The sequence below is a fragment of the Panthera tigris genome, chromosome B2 (assembly GCF_018350195.1).
Source record: "Panthera tigris isolate Pti1 chromosome B2, P.tigris_Pti1_mat1.1, whole genome shotgun sequence".
Taxonomy (NCBI): domain Eukaryota; kingdom Metazoa; phylum Chordata; class Mammalia; order Carnivora; family Felidae; genus Panthera; species Panthera tigris.
Window position 1 is genome coordinate 141,121,104 of NC_056664.1, and position 23,723 is coordinate 141,144,826.

The following is a 23,723-nucleotide window of genomic DNA, read 5'->3' on the forward strand; positions in this document are numbered from 1 at the left end:
TCTATCTTCTTTTGCAGCTGTATGAGAAAAAAGACATCACAGTTTCGTTGTCCTTGTAATGACCTCAGGACAGCTGTCATGCTCACAGAGTTCTCAGTGGTTGCGACCTGCCCCCTCAGCCCCCTTCCTAGCCTCTCTGGACAGAAGTCCAGGAGGATGCCATTCTGTGACTGACAGACAGTAAACTAGCATTTGCTTCTAACGTTTTGTAATGAAAAAAAAATCTCAACCATGTAGAAAAATCAGAATCCTTTTCCTTTGAACACCATCAACCTACCATCTAGATTCTGTAAATAACATTCTGCTATACCTGCTTTATTGCATTTTCATGCGTCAGTCCATCTTATTATTCTTAATGGGTTTCAAAATAAATTAGTATTTGGAGTTTTTTTTTTTCTTTAACCTTTTATCATTAGATGTGAATCCTTAATCCTTGTTCTAAGGATTTCAGGCATCATTAAGCAAGTGTGGGGAGAGTTCACTGGCAAGAACAGTTCTCACCATATGGTGGGTGTTCAGTAAATATTTGTTAAGTGAGTGCAGTTCCATTAGTCCTGTTTGACTAGCCCTGTGCATATACTTGAACTTGCTGCTTGGGACAGTTACTTTGAAAATAAACCCTATGCTTCCTAGGTACATGTTATCCCCAGTTTATGATGGACCTTCTTTTATGAGATAATCCATGAAAGACAAATATTTAGAATTTGAAGCGCATTAAAAATATATATTCACTAAATACTACAAAAGTATATATAAGACATGTTTTTTACAACACTGATTGTCTTGGAATATGTGCGTGGCAGAATTCCTGGGAATTCTGCACAGCTGCTCACGTCAACCAAAACAGCTTTCCTTTAGTCAGTTTTCCACGAAGTTACGATTTTATTGCAGGGAACGTTTGCAAATCACAGCTGTTAGGTTACCTGGCCAGTATGCACAGCCCTGTGTAGATCACTGCATAGTAGGAAGTATTCTAGTAGAAGTATGTAAATACATCTTGCCACCCACATCTGAAATTCTGAGTTCAGTTGGCCAGGGGTACTGCATTATTAAAATTCATCCCAGTGGCTCTAGATAAAGCATAGTGAACATTTTCACTGCCAGGGAATAATCTAAACATGTATGAATCTTACGTGTGTGTGTGTGTGTGTGTGTGTGTGTGTGTGTGTGTTCTTTCAGTCCCTGAGAGTGAGTGGGCCCAGAATGAACGGATATCTCTATTTCCACTTCTCACCTCTTTAAAGAAAAGGTGTGCTTCCCACCCCTCCCCACCCCCCACCCCCGCCGATGAAACAAGTGTATTTTGAGAACACCTTGGGGGCTGATCTCTAAATGCAGCGTGGGCCACCCTTCTTCTTTCCAAAACAGTAGGGGCTCTCATTCTTGGTGTCCTTTTTCCTCACAATAGGGCTGATGAATCATTTTGGTGATATGTCTTCCTTTATTTCAAAATAACCACAGCCATGAAGTGTTTGTTCATTACCAGCATGTTTACAAAGTGGACAATAAAGGTTGTTTTTTTTACTGTTAAGTTTATGTTTGTAACTTCCTCTGCTTGTCTCTATTCCCAATAGGCTCGGGTTATGTATGATTTTGCTGCTGAACCTGGAAATAACGAACTGACGGTTAATGAAGGAGAAATCATCACAATTACAAATCCGGTAAGATAACTATTAGGTTTAAACCCGATTGTCTCTTAAGGATTTAATAAATTGATCATTCACACCGACACGAATTTTTTTTCTGGTGCTTATGAAGTATTGATGATGAGGTAAGACTCTATTTTATAAACATTGATAAAAGGTAAGTCCTCTAAAGGTAGTTGGATGGGGTTCCATCAGACAGAAATGGAAAGAGACATCCAAGCCAGATCCCAGCCAGATCACAGGTACAGAGATTAGAACGTATTCAGTGTTTCTTGGAAGTCACAGCTATTGTTGGTTGACAGCCCTACGAGCCAGATGTTTGGCTGATACTACACGTGTGTTCTTGAATGTGTTTTCCCCATGAACTCCATGAGCTAAGGACTTCTCATCTCTGTTTTACAAATGAGGGTAATGAGACATAGAGGTTAAGCAACTTGCTCAAGATCATTTTGCCTGTTAGTGGCGGGGCAAGGATTCAAAGCCACATCTGTTGAGCCTCTGAGCCTCTGCTCTTGCTCTCTGCTGGGAACACTACACGTAAACAAGGGTTCCCAAGGGTACAGGGTACACGTAGGCCAGTAGCAGACAGGCTAAGAAAACTGGCTCTTAGCCAGATCGGATAGGACCTGTGGGCCAGGCTGTAGACCTTGGGCTTCATCTGTAAGTAGTGGATTCTTTTAAGAGCTTTGCTTGGTTTTTATTGTTGATGCTGTCGTAGGCAGGTGGCGAGATGACACCTGCACTTCAGGGAAATTAACCTAGCAGAGGTATGTTGAACGAACTGGTGTGGCTGGAGTCTGGGGATGCGCCTTTCGGCGGTAGCAACAGGAGTTGGAAAAAGCTAGACACGGCAGGCTTTGTGGAGTCAGCCCCAGAGGACTTGGTGCCAGGTTAGGTACTGGTGGGAGAAAAGAGGCAAGGATCCATAAGGTTTTTGGCTCTGACCTTTAACCTAAGAGAATGGTAAATTTATTAAAGTATACGAGTCATGAAGAAGAGCTTCTTTGGAAAGGTTAAATGAGTTTCTTGTTGGATGTGTGGAGTTTGAAGAAAAGCGAATAATTAGCCCTTCCCTATAGCTTTGCATCATAAAAATGGAAATGCCGAGCTGGGGGTAAGAGCTGGGAATAGGCCACCTCCCTGGACACCTCAGGGAGTAGCCTGTGAGGAGGGTTGCCAGGACAACCGAGAGGCACTGGGAAGGAAAGGGGGAGATGCTGGGGCTCCCCCAGGTGGGAGGGACTGAGGGCAGCACGGAGACCAGGGACAGAGGACAGCGAATGAGCAAGAGAATGATGGTTTCTTAATATTGGTACTGTTTTCAAAACTTGTCTTCTGTGCTTTAGATACAGAAAAGAATCACTGGGTAGGAACAGTATATGAGCTTTAGATAATACACCAGGTGTAGATAAGTAACTAGGTCCTATTTTTAATCATAGGAGAAATTAAAGATTCTTTACCCTTCTGATTTTTCTTAATGGAGAAATCATCTTGGTTTCTTGGTAAAATAGTATTGAATTTAAGTTGCTGTCATGGTTACAAATGGACAAAGTTGTGGCTTAAAGTGATTTTTGAAGAAGAATGTGTTATCTAGATTCAGGTAGTTATTAACTAAGACACGATTTATGAACTTACGACAACTCTTACTATTATAAGGTGAAAAGGTAGGTCTTTGTTGAAATAATAGATTGGAAAGTGGGAATTCTGGTATAGAGGACTTTATTATTTAATATTGTTTATCCAGAAGAGCTAAGGAACCATGGATCGGTTAGCTTTTCCTAAACAGCAGGCAATCTCAAAGCTTAGTGGCTTAATCGAAAAACCTTTTGCCACTTTGCTCAAGAACTTATGGGTTGGCTGGATGGTTCTACTGACCTGAGATGCCTCCCCTGTCTTCAGTCACCTGGTGGGCAGCTCTGGGCCAAGTGCTTTAACCTGCGCTCACGCATGTGCCTGGCGATTCCCCTCCTGGTGGCTGACTTTGGTTGGGGCAACAAGGAAATTGGGCCTTTTTTTTTGTCATCATCCGGCAACCCAGATTATTCCCACAGCAGCTCTTTTGGAAAAAGTGTGCAAAGCCCCTTGAGGCCAGACTCTGAACTCACCCCGTATTATTTCCACCTCATTCTGTTGGCCATAGAGGTCACCAAGCACATCACGGCTTCCAGAGGGGGTGGTATCCTTCTGCCTCTTGACAGTCGGAGCTGCGAACTGACTGCCACCAGTCTGCCACCAACCGATAAATAGAAAGGAATTACACGATGATGGCATTCTGTTCTGTTGAATAGGCTACTCTGCAATCTTCATTACTTGTTTAATGTTTTCAGATTATATCATTTTCTAAAGTAAAAGAGAAGCCTTAGGAATTTAAAATTTTGAACAGTGTTAGATCGGTGGGAATAAAGAGCTTTACGTTAATTATTTTTTCCTGTATGACAACTCCTGAAGCAAAATTTTGCAGGCAACTCCAACTGTAATCTTGGTCTTTTTTCTTTTCTCTTTTTAAACGTTACTAGGATGTTGGTGGAGGATGGCTAGAAGGAAGAAACAGCAAAGGAGAACGAGGGCTTGTTCCCACAGACTATGTCGAAGTAAGAACTTATTGTCCTATAGTAAAACCTGGTCTTTGTCAAACGTCTTTTTATGAATTATGGAAAGTAGCAACTTTATTTTTAATCAGAAAGTTTCCACTGTAAAAGTAATACCTGGTAATTATGTAAAATGTGAACAATACATTGAAGTAGAACTAAGAAAAAATATTACCTATAGACCTGTGCTCCAAAGAGTGACTCCATATTTAGATTAAGTTCCTTTTAGGGAGAGCAACTTTTAAGTACTCTGAATAAATGCCCCTATTTTTCCTGTGTTTATATTGTGTAATAGCTGCTGCCTATAATACTGTTTACATTACAGAGTTCATTCATAAAGTTTAAAAAGATTTTTTTTTTTTTTTTTTGAAGTAGTTCTCTTCTCTCTGTGCTGGTTCCGGACATATCTCTTCAGTTCCTTCTCCCCATTTCCATAGACCGAGGGCCTTGGATGAACTAACTTCTGGGACCTATTGCCTGGTTTTAAGCTGTGTTCCCATAGATGCCAAGGATAGTGTTACAGCATCTGGGAGGAGCCTCCCAGCCTGGGACACACCCACTCAGCTGACACCCCCCCCCCCCAGCCCACCCTGAGCCAGCCTCCTGGCGCCCCCTGCTGGTTGTCTGTAGGTCACTCAAAATTGAGTCCTGGGTACTGAGCTTGCCTTTCCACTCAGGTGACTGAAACTAAGGTGGCCTGGTGCCCTGGGAGTAAAACTGAACAAGAACAAGGTGCCTATGGTTCCTCTCCAGCAGAGAGGAATAATGCCCTGGGAGGATGTTTACCTGGGCACTGCCTGCAGAATGGGAAGACTGTCTGTCTGTTGTTCTGATCGAGAGTTGGGGTGGGGAGTTTTGAACCCTCTGGAGAATCTGATGAAATCTGGGGCCCTTCTCTCGGAAATATGTGCACGTGCATGTACCCCAACCTCTTCTGTAGAGTTCCACAGGGTTCATGGGCCCCTGGACTCAGTCCACCTGTCTTATACTTATGTTGTGCTTTACCTCGGTGCACTGTGTATTCAGGACTCTAAAAATAGACAAGAATGAGAAAAATCTAAGGATTTAAGTTAGTGCTGGCATTAATTGCATTTTCTAGAACTCTGCATACTTCTAGAAAGGGATGGTTAATACAGATGTTCTGGGGCTTGCTTACCTTTTAAAAATATAAACCCCTTTTCCATAATAGATGACAACTCTTGCTTGCCCTCAGACTCTAACTCTGAAATAACCCTAATCTATGAAAGTAACTGTGGTTCTTTCTAATATTCAGATTTTGCCCAGTGATGGAAAAGACCCATTTTCTTGTGGAAATTCAGTGGCCGACCAAGCCTTCCTCGATTCTCTGTCAGCGAGTGCCACTCAGGCCAATTCATCAGCTGCCAACAGTAATAACCAGGTGAGTCTTCCGTCATCTGGCTGGACTGAGCACAGCGCATTTGTGAGAGCTTGTGATGCCTCCGAGCCATTGCCATCCCCGGAAAGCATAAACAAAATAGCTGTTAGATGTGTGTGTGGCGTTTCTGTTGGGTATTAACAAAGAACTTGCCTGTTAGGTGGGCTAAACACTTTTTAAAGATGATTATAAGAGAGAATGCAGGGTGTTCATTGAGAGTTGCTTTTAAAAGTCTGGCATGATATGAACACGGACCTTGTAAGGTACAAATATCCTCTCAAGTGGGGAAAGAAAAGCAGGGTCCTGTGCTGAGGTGATCTGTGTCAAAACTCCGCTGCAACAGGAGACGATTTCTCAGACCTTGCCATGGTCGTTACACTCTCAGAGCCCCCTCGTCTTGTGGACACTACGCATGTAACAGTGGCTGCAAATCCAGCACTTAGCACTCGGTATCTTGTATTGCTTCTAGAAAGCTTACAATAGTGGGATGATTTGGGAAAAATACACTGAAATTCTACATTGATTTTAAGGGAAGTTTGACCAGTTCAGGTGACTCTGCCCAGTTATTGTAAAATGATTACCTTGGGCGAGTGTCAGCACGAACAGTCAGAAGATGGACATCAAAATGTTGCCCTTCCTAAATCTTTAGAAGCAACTCGGCTTCAGGGGATGTTATTTCGTGATACTCTTTAACTACAAAAAAGGTTTTGAATTACGTGAAGCCTAATAGTCGTATCGCTTGAGAATTATTTGCGTACAGAATGTTTATATTTTAACCTTCCGAGAGAATTTCTCCAAGTGCTATTACCATATGTTAACTGCAGGTTTTACACATTTTTAGATAGCTTTTGATGGACATCCTGAGTTACAACTTAGTCTGACCCAAATACTTAAAATTCAGAGGCAGAGTGATCACCACAGTTGAGCGTTTGCCTATATTTTGTAACTCTGTAATACCTGAGGACCCTGGGCAGTTAGAGACTACGCAAGATAAAATGTGAGACAGTAGTAGTTAGGGGCACCTGGGTGGCTCGGTTGAGTGTCCCACTTGGTTTCAGTTCAGGTCATGATCCCGGGGTCGTGGGATCAAGCCCCGTGTTGGGTTCTGTGCTGAGTGCGAAGCCTGCCTAAGATTCTCTCTCCTCCTCCTCCTCCCTTTGCCCCTCTCTCCTGCTTGTACTTTCTCTCTCTCTCTCAACAAAATAAAATAATATTTTTTAAACTGTGAAGCCATGGTAGTTAAACCTTCCTTGAAGTTTCACCAGGGATTCTCAGCGCGAGCCCTGTTGACCTCTGGGGACTGAGCTTCAGCTTGTGATGTTCAGCAGCACCCCTGGCCTTGATTCACTACATGCCAGTAACATCCCGTTGCCCCCAGTTGTAAGAACCAAAATTATCTGCAGATGTTGCCAGACGTCCCCTGGGGGCAAAGTCAACCAGCTGAGTTCACTGAGTTAGACAAAAACCTCAGGGAAATGGGTTTGCACTGAGTAAAAGAGAACATTTTAATAAAAGGGAATGATGTTCAGATGATCGTAGAATAAATGAAGGAGACAAAAGATGGAAATATTCATCTTATTTTTGTTTTAATTTTTTTAGTGTTGAGAGAGAGAGAGAGAGAGAGAGAGAGAGAGAGAGAGAGAGAGAATATCCCAAGCAGGCTCCTTGCTGTCAGCACAGAGCTGGACGTGGGGCCCCGACACACAAACCGCAAGACCATGACTGAGCCGAAATCAGAGTCGGATGCTCCACGGACTGAGCCACCCAGGCGTCCCAATTCGTCTTATTTTAATTCAAGGACCTACATCAATCATTATCTCAGGATAGGCTGCAGCACTCTGCACACAAAGTTGCAGTCAGGCTCCAGTCTTGTCCTGTGTGAAATAGCTTCCTCGGTGTTTAAATGTAGCAATACAGACGGATTAGCATAAGTGTAAATGTTTTTTCTTCCAGGTTATTTAGAAGAAAATATAACCCCCTTTTCGAAGTCGGATTTTCCTAATCCGTTCGGACATACTAAATCTAGCCAGATCCTTTGAAAGCAAAGAAAAAGTGAACTAAACTAGAAGTAACAGAATAAAGCAAGCATGACCATAATTAACTGAGCATTTGGATTTAATTTAAATCAAGTAAAAATATTTTTTTTTTCAACGTTTTTTATTTATTTTTGGGACAGAGAGAGACAGAGCATGAACGGGGGAGGGGCAGAGAGAGAGGGAGACACAGAATCGGAAACAGGCTCCAGGCTCCGAGCCATCAGCCCAGAGCCTGACGCGGGGCTCGAACTCACGGACCGCGAGATCGTGACCTGGCTGAAGTCGGACGCTTAACCGACTGTGCCACCCAGGCGCCCCAAGTAAAAATATTTTTAATAACCGTCTATGCTTTCGGTTATCTGGGATAGGAAAATAACTTAAATAGGCCAAAATGGTGATGATGTTCATACATACCATGAAAACTGTCATGACCCAAGAAACCAGGCAGCCATTACCAATTAGTAGCTTTTAAAACTTTTGCTGTCGGGTTTACTCATTCTTTCATTTTCTGGATGTCAATGAGAAAATACCGTTTTTGTCCCAGGGATATGCCTCTTGGGATTTTCTAATTACTCTGGCACTGTGTTCTCTCCCAGAGGTCAGTCTGATTTGGAGGACAAGTATGTCAGAGGCGCCGGCTCTCTCTGTCCCCCGGTCAGGCCGTGCAGGGCACACCCCCTGTCCCCTCCGCACACCGTTCACTTCCGAACCAGCATCTGTCTGCTGTCCTCGGCACCGATGATTTGAAATTTGGCTTTCTTCCCACACACGCAGATTAAAGCCCTGCATTTAGCTCCTGGTTATCCAACTTTCTGACTGTTGTATCTTTCCTCTAAATCGTGTATCTTTTTTTTTTTTTTAATCTCTCTAAAAGGTTCTATCCGTCTGCAGATCTCCTTGAATAGCTTATTTTGAGCCTGCTAATTTTTAATCTGTCTGACCCTTCCTTGACTTTGTATTCTTAATCTGTCCTACATGTCAGAGTAATTAGTTCATAAATTTGTAATTTAATATGTAAAAAGCACTTCCTTGGGCTTTTCTTAAAACTCCTCATTTCAGGGTGCTTGAGGTACCTTCTGGTTCTGGCTGCTTACTGAGCAGCTGCAGAGGTCATGCAGTCACTGGTGTAGAGGAGAGAACAGGGTGCTTTTATCACAATGACCCACTGTGATCTTTTTCTCCCTTTACTAGTTCATGGGGGAGGGGGGATCCCTTACCTGTAAAACATAGTCCAGTTGTTGGTTGTGGTATAGACTAGGATTGGAAATGTCAGAGGAATATGATGCAGTGTTCTTTAAATCTGTTGGGACAATTTAGCTTGGAAAACGGTAAAGCTGTTTATTTTTTAAGTACTTGGAGAGAATATCAAGGACATTTTTTCCATAACCTTGGAATATGGAAAGACAGCACAGTGTCTTGCGGCCGTTAAGGAAAGAATGGATGCATTTAAGTAAACAAGTAATACTAAACTAGAAAAATATTTCGCACATACCACAGAAACTGGCCAATTCTGTTAACATACAAAGAATTCTTGCAAATCTATAGAAATAGATGAACAGCTCAGGAGAAAAAAAAAATGAGCAAAGGGTGGGAACAGATTTTTCATTGGAAAAGTAGTACAAACAGCCAATAAATATAGGAAAATACTCATTTTTAGTGTCTGCTATTAAATTAGCAGAGAATTAAAATGTTTTAATACCCCACGTGAGGAAAGGAATATGCCGATAGGCATTCTGCTGCAAAGGTGGGGGAAGGATACATTAACGAAGCCTTTTGGAAGACGGTTTGGTAACATGCATTAATATTTAAAATGCATCTACTCTGTGCCCCAGCAGTTCTGAGTTTACTTATAGAGCTCCTCTTGGGACTCAGCCACGTGGGCTGCAGATTCACCGTGCAAGGTCCAACATGAGGACATGGGGACACACACGTCTGACCATAGGGACCTGGCCAGGCAGAGCCCAGGGCGGCCACATGGTGGGAAGCATGAGTGTGGGTTTAGATGTACAGGTGTGGACGTCTGTTGTTTTTTAAACAATTTTTTTTTTATAAAGTTGATTTATTTTTGAGAGAGAGACAGAGTGTGAGTGGGGGAGGGGCAGAGAGAGAGGGAGACACACAGTCCGAAGCAGCTCCAGGCTCCGAGCTGTCAGCACAGAGCCCGACGCGGGGCTCGAACTCACGAACCGCGAGATCGTGACCTGAGCCGAGGTCGGCCGCTTAACCGACTGAGCCACCCAGGCGCCCCACATCTGATTCTTTTTTAAAAGCACATCAGTAATGTTATCTTTCCCGTGCTTGAGTACGCACACACCACAGATGCAAATTGTGTGTAGAACATTTATTGAAGCATAACCAGGAAATGAATCGAATTCTCATTGTTTTCTTACTCTAATACAGATCTTAAGGTGGATGAGGACCACTATTGCAGTACCTTTAGAAAAGGAGAATAGTTTCTAGTGGTTCATACTAGTTTTGTTACTAGGGACTTATCTGGTATTTTCCAGCTGCAAGAGCGTTTCATGTGGCAGCTGTGCCACCAGCCGCCATTCAGAGACGTGTGTGGGGACAGTCGCCCCAGTCTTGGTTTTCACCCAGTTATCAGTGTTTCGGTTACACCATTGCTTTGATTCTGAGAAGCTTCTCACTATAGATCTTTACAAACCTCGGAGGTGGCTGCTTCTGTGGAGTATTTACTTTTGAGAAATTAATGGGAAGTTTTGTACTTAATTTTTTAAGTTTTTTTTTTATTATTTGTTTTGAGGGGGAGGGGCAGAGAGGGAGAGAGAATCCCAAGCAGCCTCTGTACAAGTCAGCGCAGAGCCCAACGTGGGGCTTGAACCCACGAACCGTGAGATCACGACCTGAGCTGAAATCAAGAGTCAGATGCTTAACCTACGGAGCCACCCAGACACCCCTGTACTTTCTGAAGAAGAACAATAGGGATTACACGTGAATTAAAAGTTCTGTGAAACTAGATGTTTCATCTGAAGCCTTTGACTTGAGAGGTTTATTTTTCTATCTTGAAATACTGGCAAGATCTACATCCCTGGGATGAACTGCTTCTGTCTTTACCACACCGCCTCCCAGTTCCCCGTGAATCTGTCTTCCTGTTGCCGGGTTCCTCATCCCCTGCCACCAGCACCGTCCCCAGGGTGGGGTGGCGTAGTGGGAAGCACCAGAGCCTTGCCACCAGACCTGAATGTGACGCTGTGTGAGCTGTGGCTTCCGGAATTGCAGGATTAGACCCCTTGTAGAAAGTGGTGTTGTACACGGAAGACATTTAATAAATACTTTGCTTCTTTTCTCACCTCTTCCCTTTTCCAGGGGTGTTCTCATGCATCTGCACTGGTTTCTTCCAACCTCTCCCTCTCCTGCCACGTGGATGTTCCCCTGTGCCTGTCTCCAGTCTCAAATTTTCTCTTCAGTTTGCTCATTTTCCGGCTTCTTGTTGAACGTCTCCGTCTGCCTATCCCTTCTGTGTCTCAGAGCATGAGCACAATCACTCATTTCCCCACAGAAGTAGTTTCTCTTTCTCCCTTTCCCATTTCCTTTCTCTGACATGCTCGTACTGCCCTTCTTTCATAAAACCCTAGCCGAGTGCCGTTGGCAGCCACAGTTACTGACGGGAGGGTCCTGCATCCTTTACATGGGCAAGGGCAGGAAAAACCCTCGCTTTTAATCCCAGGCCTCATACTTCCGTGAGACTTAGGTAAGTTTCTTCCCTTCCATGCCTCCATTTCCTCATCTGGGAAACCTCGTACGATTGTAGGAATGAGTAAATGGAGAGCTGCTTCTCAAGTATGTAATGTAGTACTTGATAGAGATTTAATAATTGTTCGTGACAGTATCTTACACACCACTGCCTCTACGATAAGATGATTAAGTGTTTCGGTTCTTTGCTCGAGAAACTGTAGGGGCTCCCCCGTCGCCTCCTGAACCAAGTGACCCCTTCTGCGCATCGAGAGAGATCCGTCGAGCAGGTAGCCACTACCCTGTCAGAGTGGGACAGGTGGACACTGAACAATGCATGGTAGGGAACTTGTGTAAGAAAAGCATCTGAACTTGAGGTGCGACGAGACTTTTTCCAACCTGTTATGTTTGTCTGATTCCTCCACATGGCCCCATCCTTACTTTGTCCTTATGATAGGCTCCAGCCAAACTGGCCCTTCTCCAGATAGACCCCATGCTGTCCCACCTCCTCTTTGTATCTTTTGCTTTTGCCTCCAAGAATGATAGAGTGACTCCTTCCATCTTTCAAGTCTGCCCAGCCCCCAAGGTTAGGTTCAAATATCATGTCCTTTGTGAAGCCTCTTTTTGTGTGTGTGTGTGTGTCTTTCATTCTCTCTTCTTGATTCCCTCTGTGCTATTTGTGATTCTTAATCACAGATTATATTACTTAATTATAAACTTGCGAGCTTGGTGAGAAGCAGAGATTTTGCCTTATTTTTTCTATTCCCATAACCTCTCTGAGGCCTTGCACCATAATACAGTTCTCTACAAACGTGGGAGTGATTTTTTGGTTCATTTGTCAATACAGCAAAAAGTATTTTACAGGGGCACCTGGGCGGCTCAGTCGGTTAAGCATCCAACTCTTGATTTCAGCTCAGGTCATGATCCCCTGGTTCAGGAGCTCGAGCCCTGTGTCGGGCTTTGCACTGACAACGCGGAGCCTGCTTGGGATTCTGTCTCTCCCTCTCTGCCTGCCCCTCCCCTGCACTCTCACGCACACACTCTTTCTCTCTCTCTCAAAAATAAGTAAATGAACAATTTTTTTAGAAAGGTATTTTACAATGGAAAGTGTTATGAGATTGACTGAGTCCAACCCAAATTCTCTCTAGGGAGGTTTGTGTTCTCAACATCGACTGGGGGACTGGGAGCCACCATAGCACCTCCTTCTACCACCCACCGGTTTTTCCCAGTCAGAAGTAGCTCGTTCTCCTACAGGAGACCCACTGAGATTGTTAACTATCTTTTAACCATTTGGATATTAAACACATGCTCAAAGTTAAATGGGTATTTAGGGAAATGACGTCTTTTTATTCAGAGATTTTCAGTGTAATGATATTTGTTATGAAGGGTTTTTTTGTTGGTTAAGGGATAAGGAAGACCATAGTAATTTTATGTTGGAACTACATTTCCCTTTCTCATTCCACCCCCCCCCACCCCCAAATCCATGCTTAGGCCATTTTAAGGCCATTTTGTAGACCATTTAAAAATAAATCAGCAAAAGAAAATGTCACATGGGTATTAAGTTTGCTTATTATTTCATTACCTCAAATGAGATCTGTAATGCCATAGACTTCTCATAATTCTTATTGAGATTTCCTCTTTACAAAACCCTATTGGAAAGGTTCTCTCTGTCTCCCCACCCCCATGTGAATTCTTTTTAGTTGCTTACGGAGCTTTGTAAGGAAGGTTGTATACATCTGTTTAAAGGATCTGTTGACATTTCTCCCCAAAACTGCATTAGGCTAGTGATACTAATTTTCCATGCTTTATTGATCACGGTTCCTTGCTTTACATAAGACAGCTTTATGCACCTAGGGAACCTTTCCAAAACTACATGCTATCATGGGCGCCTGAGTGGCTCAGTCACGTAAGCATCTGACTCTTGGTTTCAGCTTAATCATGATCTCATGATTCATGAGACTGAGCCCCACGTCTGGCTCCATGCTGAGCACGGAGCTTGCTTGGGACTCTCTCTCTCCTGCTTGTTTCTCTCTCTCTCTCTTTCTCCCTCTCTCATAAATAAACGCTAAAAAAATCAAAATAAAATGCTTAAAAAAAAAAAGTACATGCTATGAAATTCATTGTTTAGGGTGGTTTGTTGTTGTTTGCTTTCGTCTAATAGGAAACAAATGACAGAAGCAAAGGGTTTGTTTTGTTTTTTACCTTAAAACTGCTCTGGTGAAGGGCCAGTGAGCATTGTTCTAGCACGGCCCATCATCACAAGTGTCCATAAGCCTGTCCTGCATGGACTTTTGTTAGATCCATCTGGAGGTTACTCGTAGCCTCATCCTATTTGGGACATAAAGCTACCGATATTACTTAAGACTTCGTGCTGACGAAATAAGTAAACTCTCTAAACTAATACAAATATCCCCATTTCTTTTGTGCGTGTGTGTGTGTGTGGTTTTTTTTTTTTTTTGAATGTTTTATTTATTTTGAGAGAGAGGAAGTGAGCACAAGCAGGGGAGGCAGAGAGAGGGAGAGAGAGAGAATCTCTCTCTGCACTGTCAGCACAGAGCCCCATGTGGGGCTCAACCTCACGAACTGTGAGATTATGACCTGAGCTGAAATCAAGGGTCAGACGCTTAACCGACCGAGCCACTCAGGCACCCTCCAGTTGTCCCCATTTCTTAATATGAATTGTACTGTTTTAATATTCTGTATTTAAAAAATAAATATCTGGAATTGACATCTGTGGGTTCAGAATATGAATTAACAAAGGGCTTGTTAAACCCGTTGTACTTTTTGGGTCATTTGCAGTCAGTGCAAATGGATTTCATTGGTTCTTGTGATCTAGCCTCATTCTTAAAAGAAGGCACAAGTTTTATATTCTGACCAGTGGTTTTGTGAAGTTAGTCAAGGTTTATCTGAATTAGATGAATTACAATTAGGTAATTTCCTCTGAACAAAAGATCTATAAACAAGAAAACAGGAAAATTTTCAAATTCTTAAACATTCCAAGTAGAAATGGCTAGGCTCTTTACATAAGAGATTTTGTACCTACTGTAGGTTCTTTTGAGAAAAAGAGTTAAATTGTTGTCAGAAACTATTGAAATGTTCTTGGGCATAGAAACCACAGTCTTTGCTTTCTGTTCCCTTTTCCTGACACAGTTGGCACACGGTCATTACAATCTGATGAAGGAGAAAATGTCAGGTAAAGGCTTTAGTACCTCGGTCAAGCAGATGAGTTACAAAAACGAAAGAAGAAAAACTATAATAAGCCTCAACCTTCATAGAGCAAGCAACTTTCTTTTCATTTTTGTTCCTTATCCCTGGACAAAGTCTTGCCCTGGACGTTTCTAGTTACAAAATTCCTTCCTTCCATCTTTCCTTCCAAGCAGGAGACCATGTATGAGGGGAGAGTGGAATGATAAGTCAGGGCAGGGTAGGCCAGCTGACAACAGAGTGTGTGAGCATGTGAGGGAGGCATGGCGAGAAATCCCGTGTGTGGTGTTACGGGAGCCCTGGAATGCTTCCACTGTCTCTGCTCCAAGGTACAAACAAGAAGGGCGGTGAGCCCGTGATTCAGGACTCCTCTTACCTGGCACGCTTCTCAGACTGAGTGGTCTACTCTGACCTGTATTGATTGAGCGTCTCCTGTAAGGAACCAAGTGGGCAGCCAGAGCGGTGACCATGAATTGACTTCTGTCGAGCCATCGTATGTCCTTTGTACTCTTGTTTGCTGGTTTGGTAGAGAGCCAGATAGAAAGCAACCTTAATGAGCTAAATGGGTAAGGGGCATTAAGGAATCTACTGAAATCACTGCTTCACTGTATACTAACTAATTTGGATGTAAATTTTAAAAAATAAAAAATAAAGTTAAATCAAAAAAAAAAAAAAAAAAAGAAACTACAAACCTACAATTACCAACTGGGAGTATACCACTTAATTTTTATATTTACAAAATGCTACAGTTTATTTTTCTCAAATTATTTCAAATTATCATCAAGAAACTAATAAATGAATATTATAAAAATGCAAAAAAAAAAAAGCAACCTTAATGAAAGACATGTTCTCTTTTTCATTAATCCTCAGACCTAAATCACTCTCAGTATCCAACCTAGTTTCAGAGGACACAGAAACAGTGGCGTCATTGCCCTTCTCTGCATCTTGTCCCGGCTGCTCCCATATGGATGCTGTTGTGATGTGTGCAGTGAAGGTTGTCCTTCTCACACCACATCTTGTCTGCTTACTGGGACACCAGTGAATGAGTCAGATCTCAGCACCCACACAAGTCCTTGCCCTGTTGTCAGAAGTAGGAGTTTGCTTCTTACTGGTCCAGGTCCCCCTCAAGATGTCATATAGAAGAAAATACAGCAAAATATAACAAAACCAGAACCTCTCATTTTGTGGTCAGCGGTTGCAGACTAGTGTTTTTATTTTCTTTAAAAATACTTTTTTAAAGTAACCTTTTATCATTTTAGAAGCAGTACATAAACACTGTAGAGAATTGGAAAATTCAGGCCAGCAAAAAGAAAAACGTCACATCCACACCATGCATGACTACTGTTTACACCTTGGTGCATACTTTATTTTCCCTGCGTGAGCATGGTTACCCACGTGCTTACCTGGATGAGACACATTGAGTACCTGCTGTTTGTAACCTTTTAAAGGTTGACGATCCTTTCCTTTTCAGTAAATTTTCATCTGCCATAATATCCAGACCACTTTTAATTTTCCCAGCAGCCCCCAGAATGTCCTTTACAGCTCGTTTATGAACTGGTGTTCAGTGCAGGACCAAGCGTTATGTCTGGTTGTGTCCATTATGTCCCTCACATGTGTCCTTTCTTTCCAGCACAATCCTTACTTTTTTATTCTGACTTAGTTTTACTGTAGAATTCCAGTCTTTTGGATTTGCCACATTGTTCCTTTGGTGTCCTTCAAGTTGTTCCTCTATCCTCTGTACTTCTTACAAATTGGAAGTTGTACCTAAAGGCTCAGTGGATTCAAATTGAACATTTGAGACAAGAATATACCATAGGGATATCCTATATTCACGCAATATCACCTCAGAAGACGTAGTGTCTGGTCATTGATCACAATGACCTTGGGTCAGGTTGATGACAGTCTTGTGCTTCCACTATCTAGTTACATTGTTTCCTTGTGACCAGAAGGTCATCTGTCTGGTATTGATTCAGTGCTGGTAACCATTCTCCTATTTGTTTACCACCAATGATAAGCCTTGCCTGAATCAGTCAGGCTGTTTCTCCCACACTGTAAGAGGTGGCTTTCTTCTGTAAAATAGCTCTTTTCCTTTACCAGTTGGAGCTAGTTAGCTACCTTGGGAAACAATTTCTGCTGGAATTAGGTATAGATATCTAGTTCCTTCCCTTTAACTCCCAGTTTTCCAGGTAAGAAGTTGTTTTAATAGCTGCCTCAAGTAGTGACAAATGAGTTTTCCCATCTTTATTTATTTATTTATGTTTTGGTATTGTTGTGGACCCAGCGGTTTACATTGATTCAATGTATTTCCACCAGAGTGGGTTTTTCTTTTTTAGGCTTATAACTGTCACCCTTTGGAAGCCCATTCAAAATGTTTCCTCTAGCTCATCGATATCTGGAAGCTTTCTTGCTCTTAAATATTGCCAGTTCTGTTATCTATGTCATTACTGGGTCAGCTTTGATTGATTGGTCTTTCTCTTATCCATGGTTCATATTTTTCTGCTTCTTTTCATGCCTGGTGATTTTTTTTTTTTTTTTTTTTTTTATTGGAAGCCAGACCTTGTGATTTTCACCTTGTTATATGCTGGATATTTTTGTATTCCCATAAATATTTTTGGGTCTTGTTCTGGTATACAGTTAAGTTACTTAGAAATAGTTTAATCCTGTCACATTATTTTAAGCTTTTTGAAGTGGGACCAGAGCAACATTTAATCTAGGGGTATTTTTGCCTGCCTACTGAGGCAAACCCTTCTTAGTAGTGTACCCGATGCCCTGTGACTCGTGAGGTTTTCCACTCTGGCCGGCGAGAACCATCTGATGCGAGAGATTGATACTTCATCCTTGCGTGTGGTCTGCCGCTTAGTGTGAGCCCAGGGCCCAGGTCCGTAGATGGTTCTCTGTGCAGCTGTCTTCCTCTTTGGCCCTCCGCTCCAGGCTGCCAGTTCTGTCTTCTCAATTCACAGAGACCACTGGTCTTTGTGTGGGTTCTTCATCCCTAATCTGTGGCTTAGAAAGTCTCTCTAGGCAGGATCAGGTCCTTTATTGTCTGATGCCCAATGATTGGAAAACTGCTTCATATATTTTGTATTTTTTTTAAATAGTTTTAGTTTTAAGTGGAAAACTGGATCATCTTGATGGCCTCCTTTGTATTAATTGATTTCCAAAGTCAAGTTTATCTGTATCTATAAAATGGAAATAATACCACCACTTACTTAACAAGAGAGTCCTACCTGGAGAGTGAAAAGTGCATTCTCGTAGCACCACGTGAACGTTCTGGTAATGACTTCCCTACTGGATAGTTGCACAGTGGGCTCAAAGCCTGGACACTGGGCTCCGCAGTTGTCCTCTTGACAACGATGCCAGTTTGGGCGTCGAGTAGCTTCATGGGAGCCGATCTGTTACATGTTCCCACAACGACGCTGCGTACTGAGCCAGGAGCGCGCACCGGAGACCTTTGCTCCTGCGTTCACGGGTTCTGTGCTCTCACCTGGGCTTGCTGGGTTCCACTGTGACTCTGCAGTTCCTTCGTTGTCAGCCGGGTGGCTTCGCTCATCTCACGTGTCTGGTGGCTTTGAAAGCACTGGCTCGGCATCTTGACGTTTTTAACAGCTTGACTTTGCATTTCCTCTGGGGTTTTTCTCATCGGCTGTATGACCCGCATGCTGTTTGTTCCGTTCCTTCTGTGCTGCTTCTGCTTATTTTTAGTGCTTTAGTAATACCGCGATAGGACAACAGTCTCTAGAATATGCACTGAAGACAACCCACTAATACACAGTTGGGGCTTTGCTTTTTGCATGGAATGTCTGGGAATGAGCAGCATGCTAGAATTTTCTGGTGAACTTAGCCTTGCCATGAATTTGCTGTTTCTAGTTAGAAGCTTGGGTGTGCTCTTTCTTTGCCCCGTTTACTGAGCACTTCTTTTGTTTTAAGGTGGATATTTTGGCTCAGATTGGTTGTATTGAGAGTCTCAGCCAGTCACCACCTTCTTCATCTTCTCCTTCTCCTACCATAAATAAGGTAAAATTCAAACTTGAATGCAAGAGGAAATAAACATTTGAAACCTCGTGACGTAACCCTTTTCCCCAGGTGAGGCGATGGTTGTAGGTGAAGTATCTCACCGAGGGCCGTCTTGGGGCGTGGAGACGCAGGGCGTGGGCTAGGTGGGAACAGGAAGAGCAGCGGGGCTGTGCCCCCAGGACAGCTGGTCACCGAGACTTGACCGATGATCTGTTCCAGGGGCGGCGAGCACCAGTGAGGGGTTCTCAGTCACATGGTTGGCTGCGTTAGGGGGTGTTTGGTACCATAAAAGGTGGACGAGGAAGAGGATGAAGACCTTGCCCCGCAGAGGGAGAGAAGGAGGAAAGCCAGAAGAAAGGAAGGAAGAGGCAGCCCTGCGTTTGAAGCCTTGGCTCAGGAGCAGAACGGGTTGTTTTGGCCAAATGCCTGCGGTCGGGGGTCATTGGCATTGGAGGCAAAAAAGTCAGAGGCTGCAGGGGCATTAAGCCGAGTCTTGGTGGCCAGGTTATTTGGTACAGGAGGGGTTGGACCTGGAAGGCTCTGGCATCTAGCACCCAGAAAATGTTTGTGCCGAGCACCCCAAGAATTAAGAGTTGCTGTTGAACTTTTTGGTGAACGGTTTGTCTTCTTCCTCTTTCTTTTATGTACCTGAAGCCAACGGATCATTAGCGAGAATAGAAAATATCTTAAGTGGCTGTTATCCCCTCTGAGGGGATGCGCCCCTGAGGCATGATCTGGCAATGAAACCATTGGAAATGCAACTTCCCATCTTTTCCTCTAAAGCGCATACTAACAGGTGAACCATTCACATGGCGTTTACTCAGCGAATTGCCAGTCTTCATTCTTTTCTATATATTCTAGCTGAGCTGCCATGTAATAAGGTAACCTCTACTGAGCGCATACCATGGACCAGGTTTTGTGTTATGTGCTCTGTGTGCATCGTTTCATTGAATCCTTTCAAAGCCCCCGTGACGAAGTTCACGTTATTATATCTATTGTATAAGCATGGAAACAAAGAGAGATCATGTAAGTTGCCCAAGTTCATACAGCTAGTACGTGGTAAAGCTGGGCTTCAAACCTAGACAGCTCTCAAAGCCTAAGATTTTAACCGCTATACCCACAAGAAATAGATTCCTACAGTTTCATTAAGGGATTTAAAACTCCCTTAAATGGACCAGTATTGGGGCGCCTGGGTGGCTCAGTCAGTTGGGCTTCTGACTTCGGCTCCGGTCCTGATCTCACAGCTCCTGAGTTCAAGCTGCGCGCCAGGCTCTGTGCTGACAGCTCGGAGCCTGGAGCCTGCTTCAGATTCTGTGTCTCTGTCTCTCTCTGCCCCTACCCCATTTGTGCTCTGTCTCTCTCAAAAATAAATAAACATTAAAACAAAAACCGGTATTCTTATCCTTGCCCCTTTTTACCCCATATCATTTATTTGGAAGATGCCCAGCCTTCCTCTGGTGGTCACGTCCTGAACGCCCATCACTACTCACCCCTGCCTGGCCATTGTGACTCCATTTTATGGTCCTTCTGGCTCTGTCAGCTACAAGCCAGTCTGCTTCCTTAAGAAACTTACCTTACCTTACCTTCCAGTGGGTACATTTAAATGTCTCGTGACATAAGGCCAATGTAAATGGATTTCTCTACTTGTCTTATGAGGATCAGGTAGCTGTGAGATTTAGATCAGCAGATATGTTGAGTACATTGCTCCTGGCCGTAAGAAGCATTTTAATTTCATCGGAGTGGGGGCTGGGAGAGCATCAGACATACCAGCCAGTTGTAGTGCAAGGCAGATTAAAATGTGTTCATGATAGAGATTCGGGCAAACATGCTTTGGGAGCATGCTAATTAACAAATAATTTATTGAGAACTTACTACATGCCAGGCCCCATGTTTATAGGCAACAGGAGATCACTGGTGGCCCTGAGGGACACAGCCCTTCTCTGGATCCCCTGCATACACCCTACTGGAATTCAGAAGGCAAAATGATTATATGAACAAATTTTGTGTGTTGGATTTTCCAGCATTTTGTTAAGAGTTCACGCATAGAAAAGTTAAATGAATTTCATAGTGAATAATCATGTTTTCACCTTTTAGATTTTACCATTAACGTTTTACTATTCTTGCTTTATCAAACACACGTGCCCACCCCTTTGTCCACCTAATGCCTGTCTGTCTGCCAACTTTTCTGCAGTGGGCTGATAACTGCATTTATAACTCGAAAGGCATTGCTATTTTAAGAGTATGGTAGTGTCACGTGCTGAAAATTATTCATCCTGTGATCAACCACAGCAGGTTGTTTTCCTTGAAGAGACTGAAGTCACTGAACATAAGGAAAATCTGATTTCCTTCTTTGTGAAAAAAAATGATAATGTTATGAAGATTAGGTGTCTGCCAAGAATAATATGTATTTGCTACAAATGATCAAGAACGTCATGTATTTTTTGAAAAGCCAGTGACAAAAGCATTAAAAAAAAACATATTAACCACTTTAAGTAAAAAAAAAAAAAAAAAAAAATTTGTGAGTTTTTGCCACTTTATGTAAGACATTTTGAGAATCTTTTGGGGGAAATGTTTTTTTTTGTTTGTGTGTTTGTTTGTTTTTAAAAGGCCTTCAGACATGGGTGGCTCAGTTGGTTAAACGTCCGACTCCTGATTCCAGCTCAAGTCATGATCTCAAGGTTCATTAGATACAGGTCCTAGTGGGGCTCTGTGCTGACAGTGCAAAACCTACTTGGGAGTCAGTCTCTCTCCCTCTCTCTCTCTCTCTCTCTCTCTCTCTCTCCCCGCCCCTCCACTGCTTGTGCTGTCTGTCTCAAAATAAATAAAATACATTAAAAAACATTTAGAAAAAAAAGGCATTATGCCCATGAATTACTACAGGGAGTGAGCAACTGATATGAAATAACTCCAGTAGAAGACTGACTTTGGGAGAACGTGAGGCCAGCAGGCTCTGAGGCCGGGGTCGTACATGGGCCAGGACTTTGACATAATTTGGGAAGCTGAGGAAGAAGGTTTTGTATGCAGATAGAGAGTATAGCGTGAGCGGAGGCAAGAGTGCAGGGAAGCTTGGGAACCTGAAGGTCGAAGCATAAAGCAGGTCAGTGGTGAGTAATGAGAATGGGGTTGCGACCAAGGAAAAGTTAGGTCCTGACTGACAGACTAAGGAGCTTGGAATTTACTCCCTGGGCAGAGAGAACTAATGAGGTGTTCTTAATCTTGTGGTTGACAGAGTCGGGAGGTGTTTGGTACCATAAAGAGCAGGGGAGGTATGACCCAGCAATAGCACTGCTAGGAATTGACTCAAGGGATACAGGAGTGCTGATGCAGAGGGGCACTTGTATCCCAATGTTTATAGCAGCACTTTCAACAGTAGCCAAATTATGGAAAGAGCTTACATGTTCATCAACTGACGACTGGATAAAGAAGTTGTGGTTTATATATACAATGGAATACTACTTGGCAATGAGAAAGAATGAAATCCTGCCATTTGCAGCAACGTGGATGGAACTGGAGGGTATTATGCTAAGTGAAATTAGTCGGTCAGAGGAAGACAGATACCATATGTTTTCATTCATATGTGGATCTTGAGAAACTTAACAGAAGACCATGGGAGAAGGGAAGGGGAAAAAAAAGAGTTCTGGAGAGGGAGGAAGGCAAACCATAAGAGACTCTTAAATACAGAGAACAAACTGAGGGTTGATGGGGGGTTGGGGGAGAGGGGAAAGTGGGTGGTGGGCATTGAGGAGGGCACCTGTTGGGATGAGCACTGGGTTTTGTATGGAAACCAATTTGACGATAAATTTCATATTAAAAAAAAATCAGTCTCCAAGGCATATCTAATAGAAGAGTCTTGGATATGATACACATTTCTCTCTCAGGAGACAAAACACACTCTTGCTGGCACAGAAGCCTCACTGTTGCATCTTCGTCCGTATACTGGGAATAGTAAAACTTGTCATTAGGATTAATAGGTATAATATTCATAAAAAAAAAAGGGGGGGGGGGGAGGAAGAGGATAAAGACCTTGCCGCGCAGGAGAGAGGGAAGGAAGGCGGGAAGAAAGAGAAGAGGCAGAAGGTTTGAAACCTTGGGTCAGGAGCAGAATGGGTTGTTTGGCCAAATGCCTGTGGTTGGGGGACCCAAGGGGTGTTGGGTATTGAAAGCAGAAATGTCAGAGGACAAAGTGTGGGAAGGTGGGTTCAGAGAAAGTTGGAAAGAGGCAGACTGTGTGGTATTAGAGGAGGAGCCTGGCGGTCAGTACCGGTCATCTGAGAGAGAAGTCCGTGATAGAGACAGAGAAGTCCGTGATTGAAGCTGGAAAGATTTCCAGTGGGCCAGGTTTTGAAAGATTTATCAGCAGGAGTCACCTTGAAACAGGAAGAGGGAATGTCAGGAAAAATAACAGAGAACAAAGCTAAACAGTTACTAGATTTGCCGACAAGGATTTCACAACATAGGTAGGAGCTAAGATCATCATATGGAACCAAATGACAGATTACTCCAAGCAGTTTATACACAAAGCAGTTTTATATATTTTGGCCATAATTAAACTTTTTAAACATTTCATTGATTTGTTTTTTAGTGAAAGCGTAATTAGTGTAAAGTGTTGTTTTAGTGTCGGGTGTACAGTATCATGTTTCAGCAATTCTGTATGTTTCCAGTGCTTATCGTAAGTGACCTCTTGATCCCCTTTACCTCCTGCACCCATCCTCCCCTCTGGTGATGATCAGTTCTTTGTACTTCGGAGTCTGTTTTTTTGTTTGATTTTTTTCCCCCTCTGTTCATTGTTTTTTTTGTTGTTTTTGTTCCCTTAAATTCCACATATGAGTAAATTCATACAGTATTTGTCTTTCTCTGACTGACTTATCTCACTTGGCATTATACTTTCTAGGTCCATCCATGTTGTTCAGATGGCAAGATCATTCTTTTTTATGGCTGAGTAATATTCTCGTGTGTGTGTGTGTGTGTTCTTTTATCCATTCATCAGTTGATGGATACTTGGGATGCTTCCGTATCTCAGCTATTGTAAATAATGCTGCACTGAACATAGGGGTGCCTGTATCTTTTCGAATTAGTGTTTTTATTTAAACAAAGTAGTTCTAAAAAGAACTGTCTTTTCTTTAGGATGCTTGCTCTGAACAGTTCA

The 23,723-nt window shown here is 42.9% G+C and overlaps 1 protein-coding gene across 9 annotated transcripts in view; it reads left to right on the forward strand.

Moving 5' to 3' along the window:
• The window catches only part of LOC102972920 (palmitoyltransferase ZDHHC14), a 532,612-nt gene that overhangs the window by 463,774 nt on the left and 45,115 nt on the right, over window positions 1-23,723 (forward strand). For all 9 annotated transcript variants that reach the window (XM_042987395.1, XM_042987396.1, XM_042987398.1 and 6 more), the window contains 3 exons: window positions 1,575-1,661; window positions 4,163-4,237; window positions 5,508-5,633. In XM_042987395.1, coding sequence (XP_042843329.1) covers window positions 1,575-1,661; window positions 4,163-4,237; window positions 5,508-5,633 — 288 coding nt within the window. The remainder of the gene's footprint in view (window positions 1-1,574; window positions 1,662-4,162; window positions 4,238-5,507; window positions 5,634-23,723) is intronic.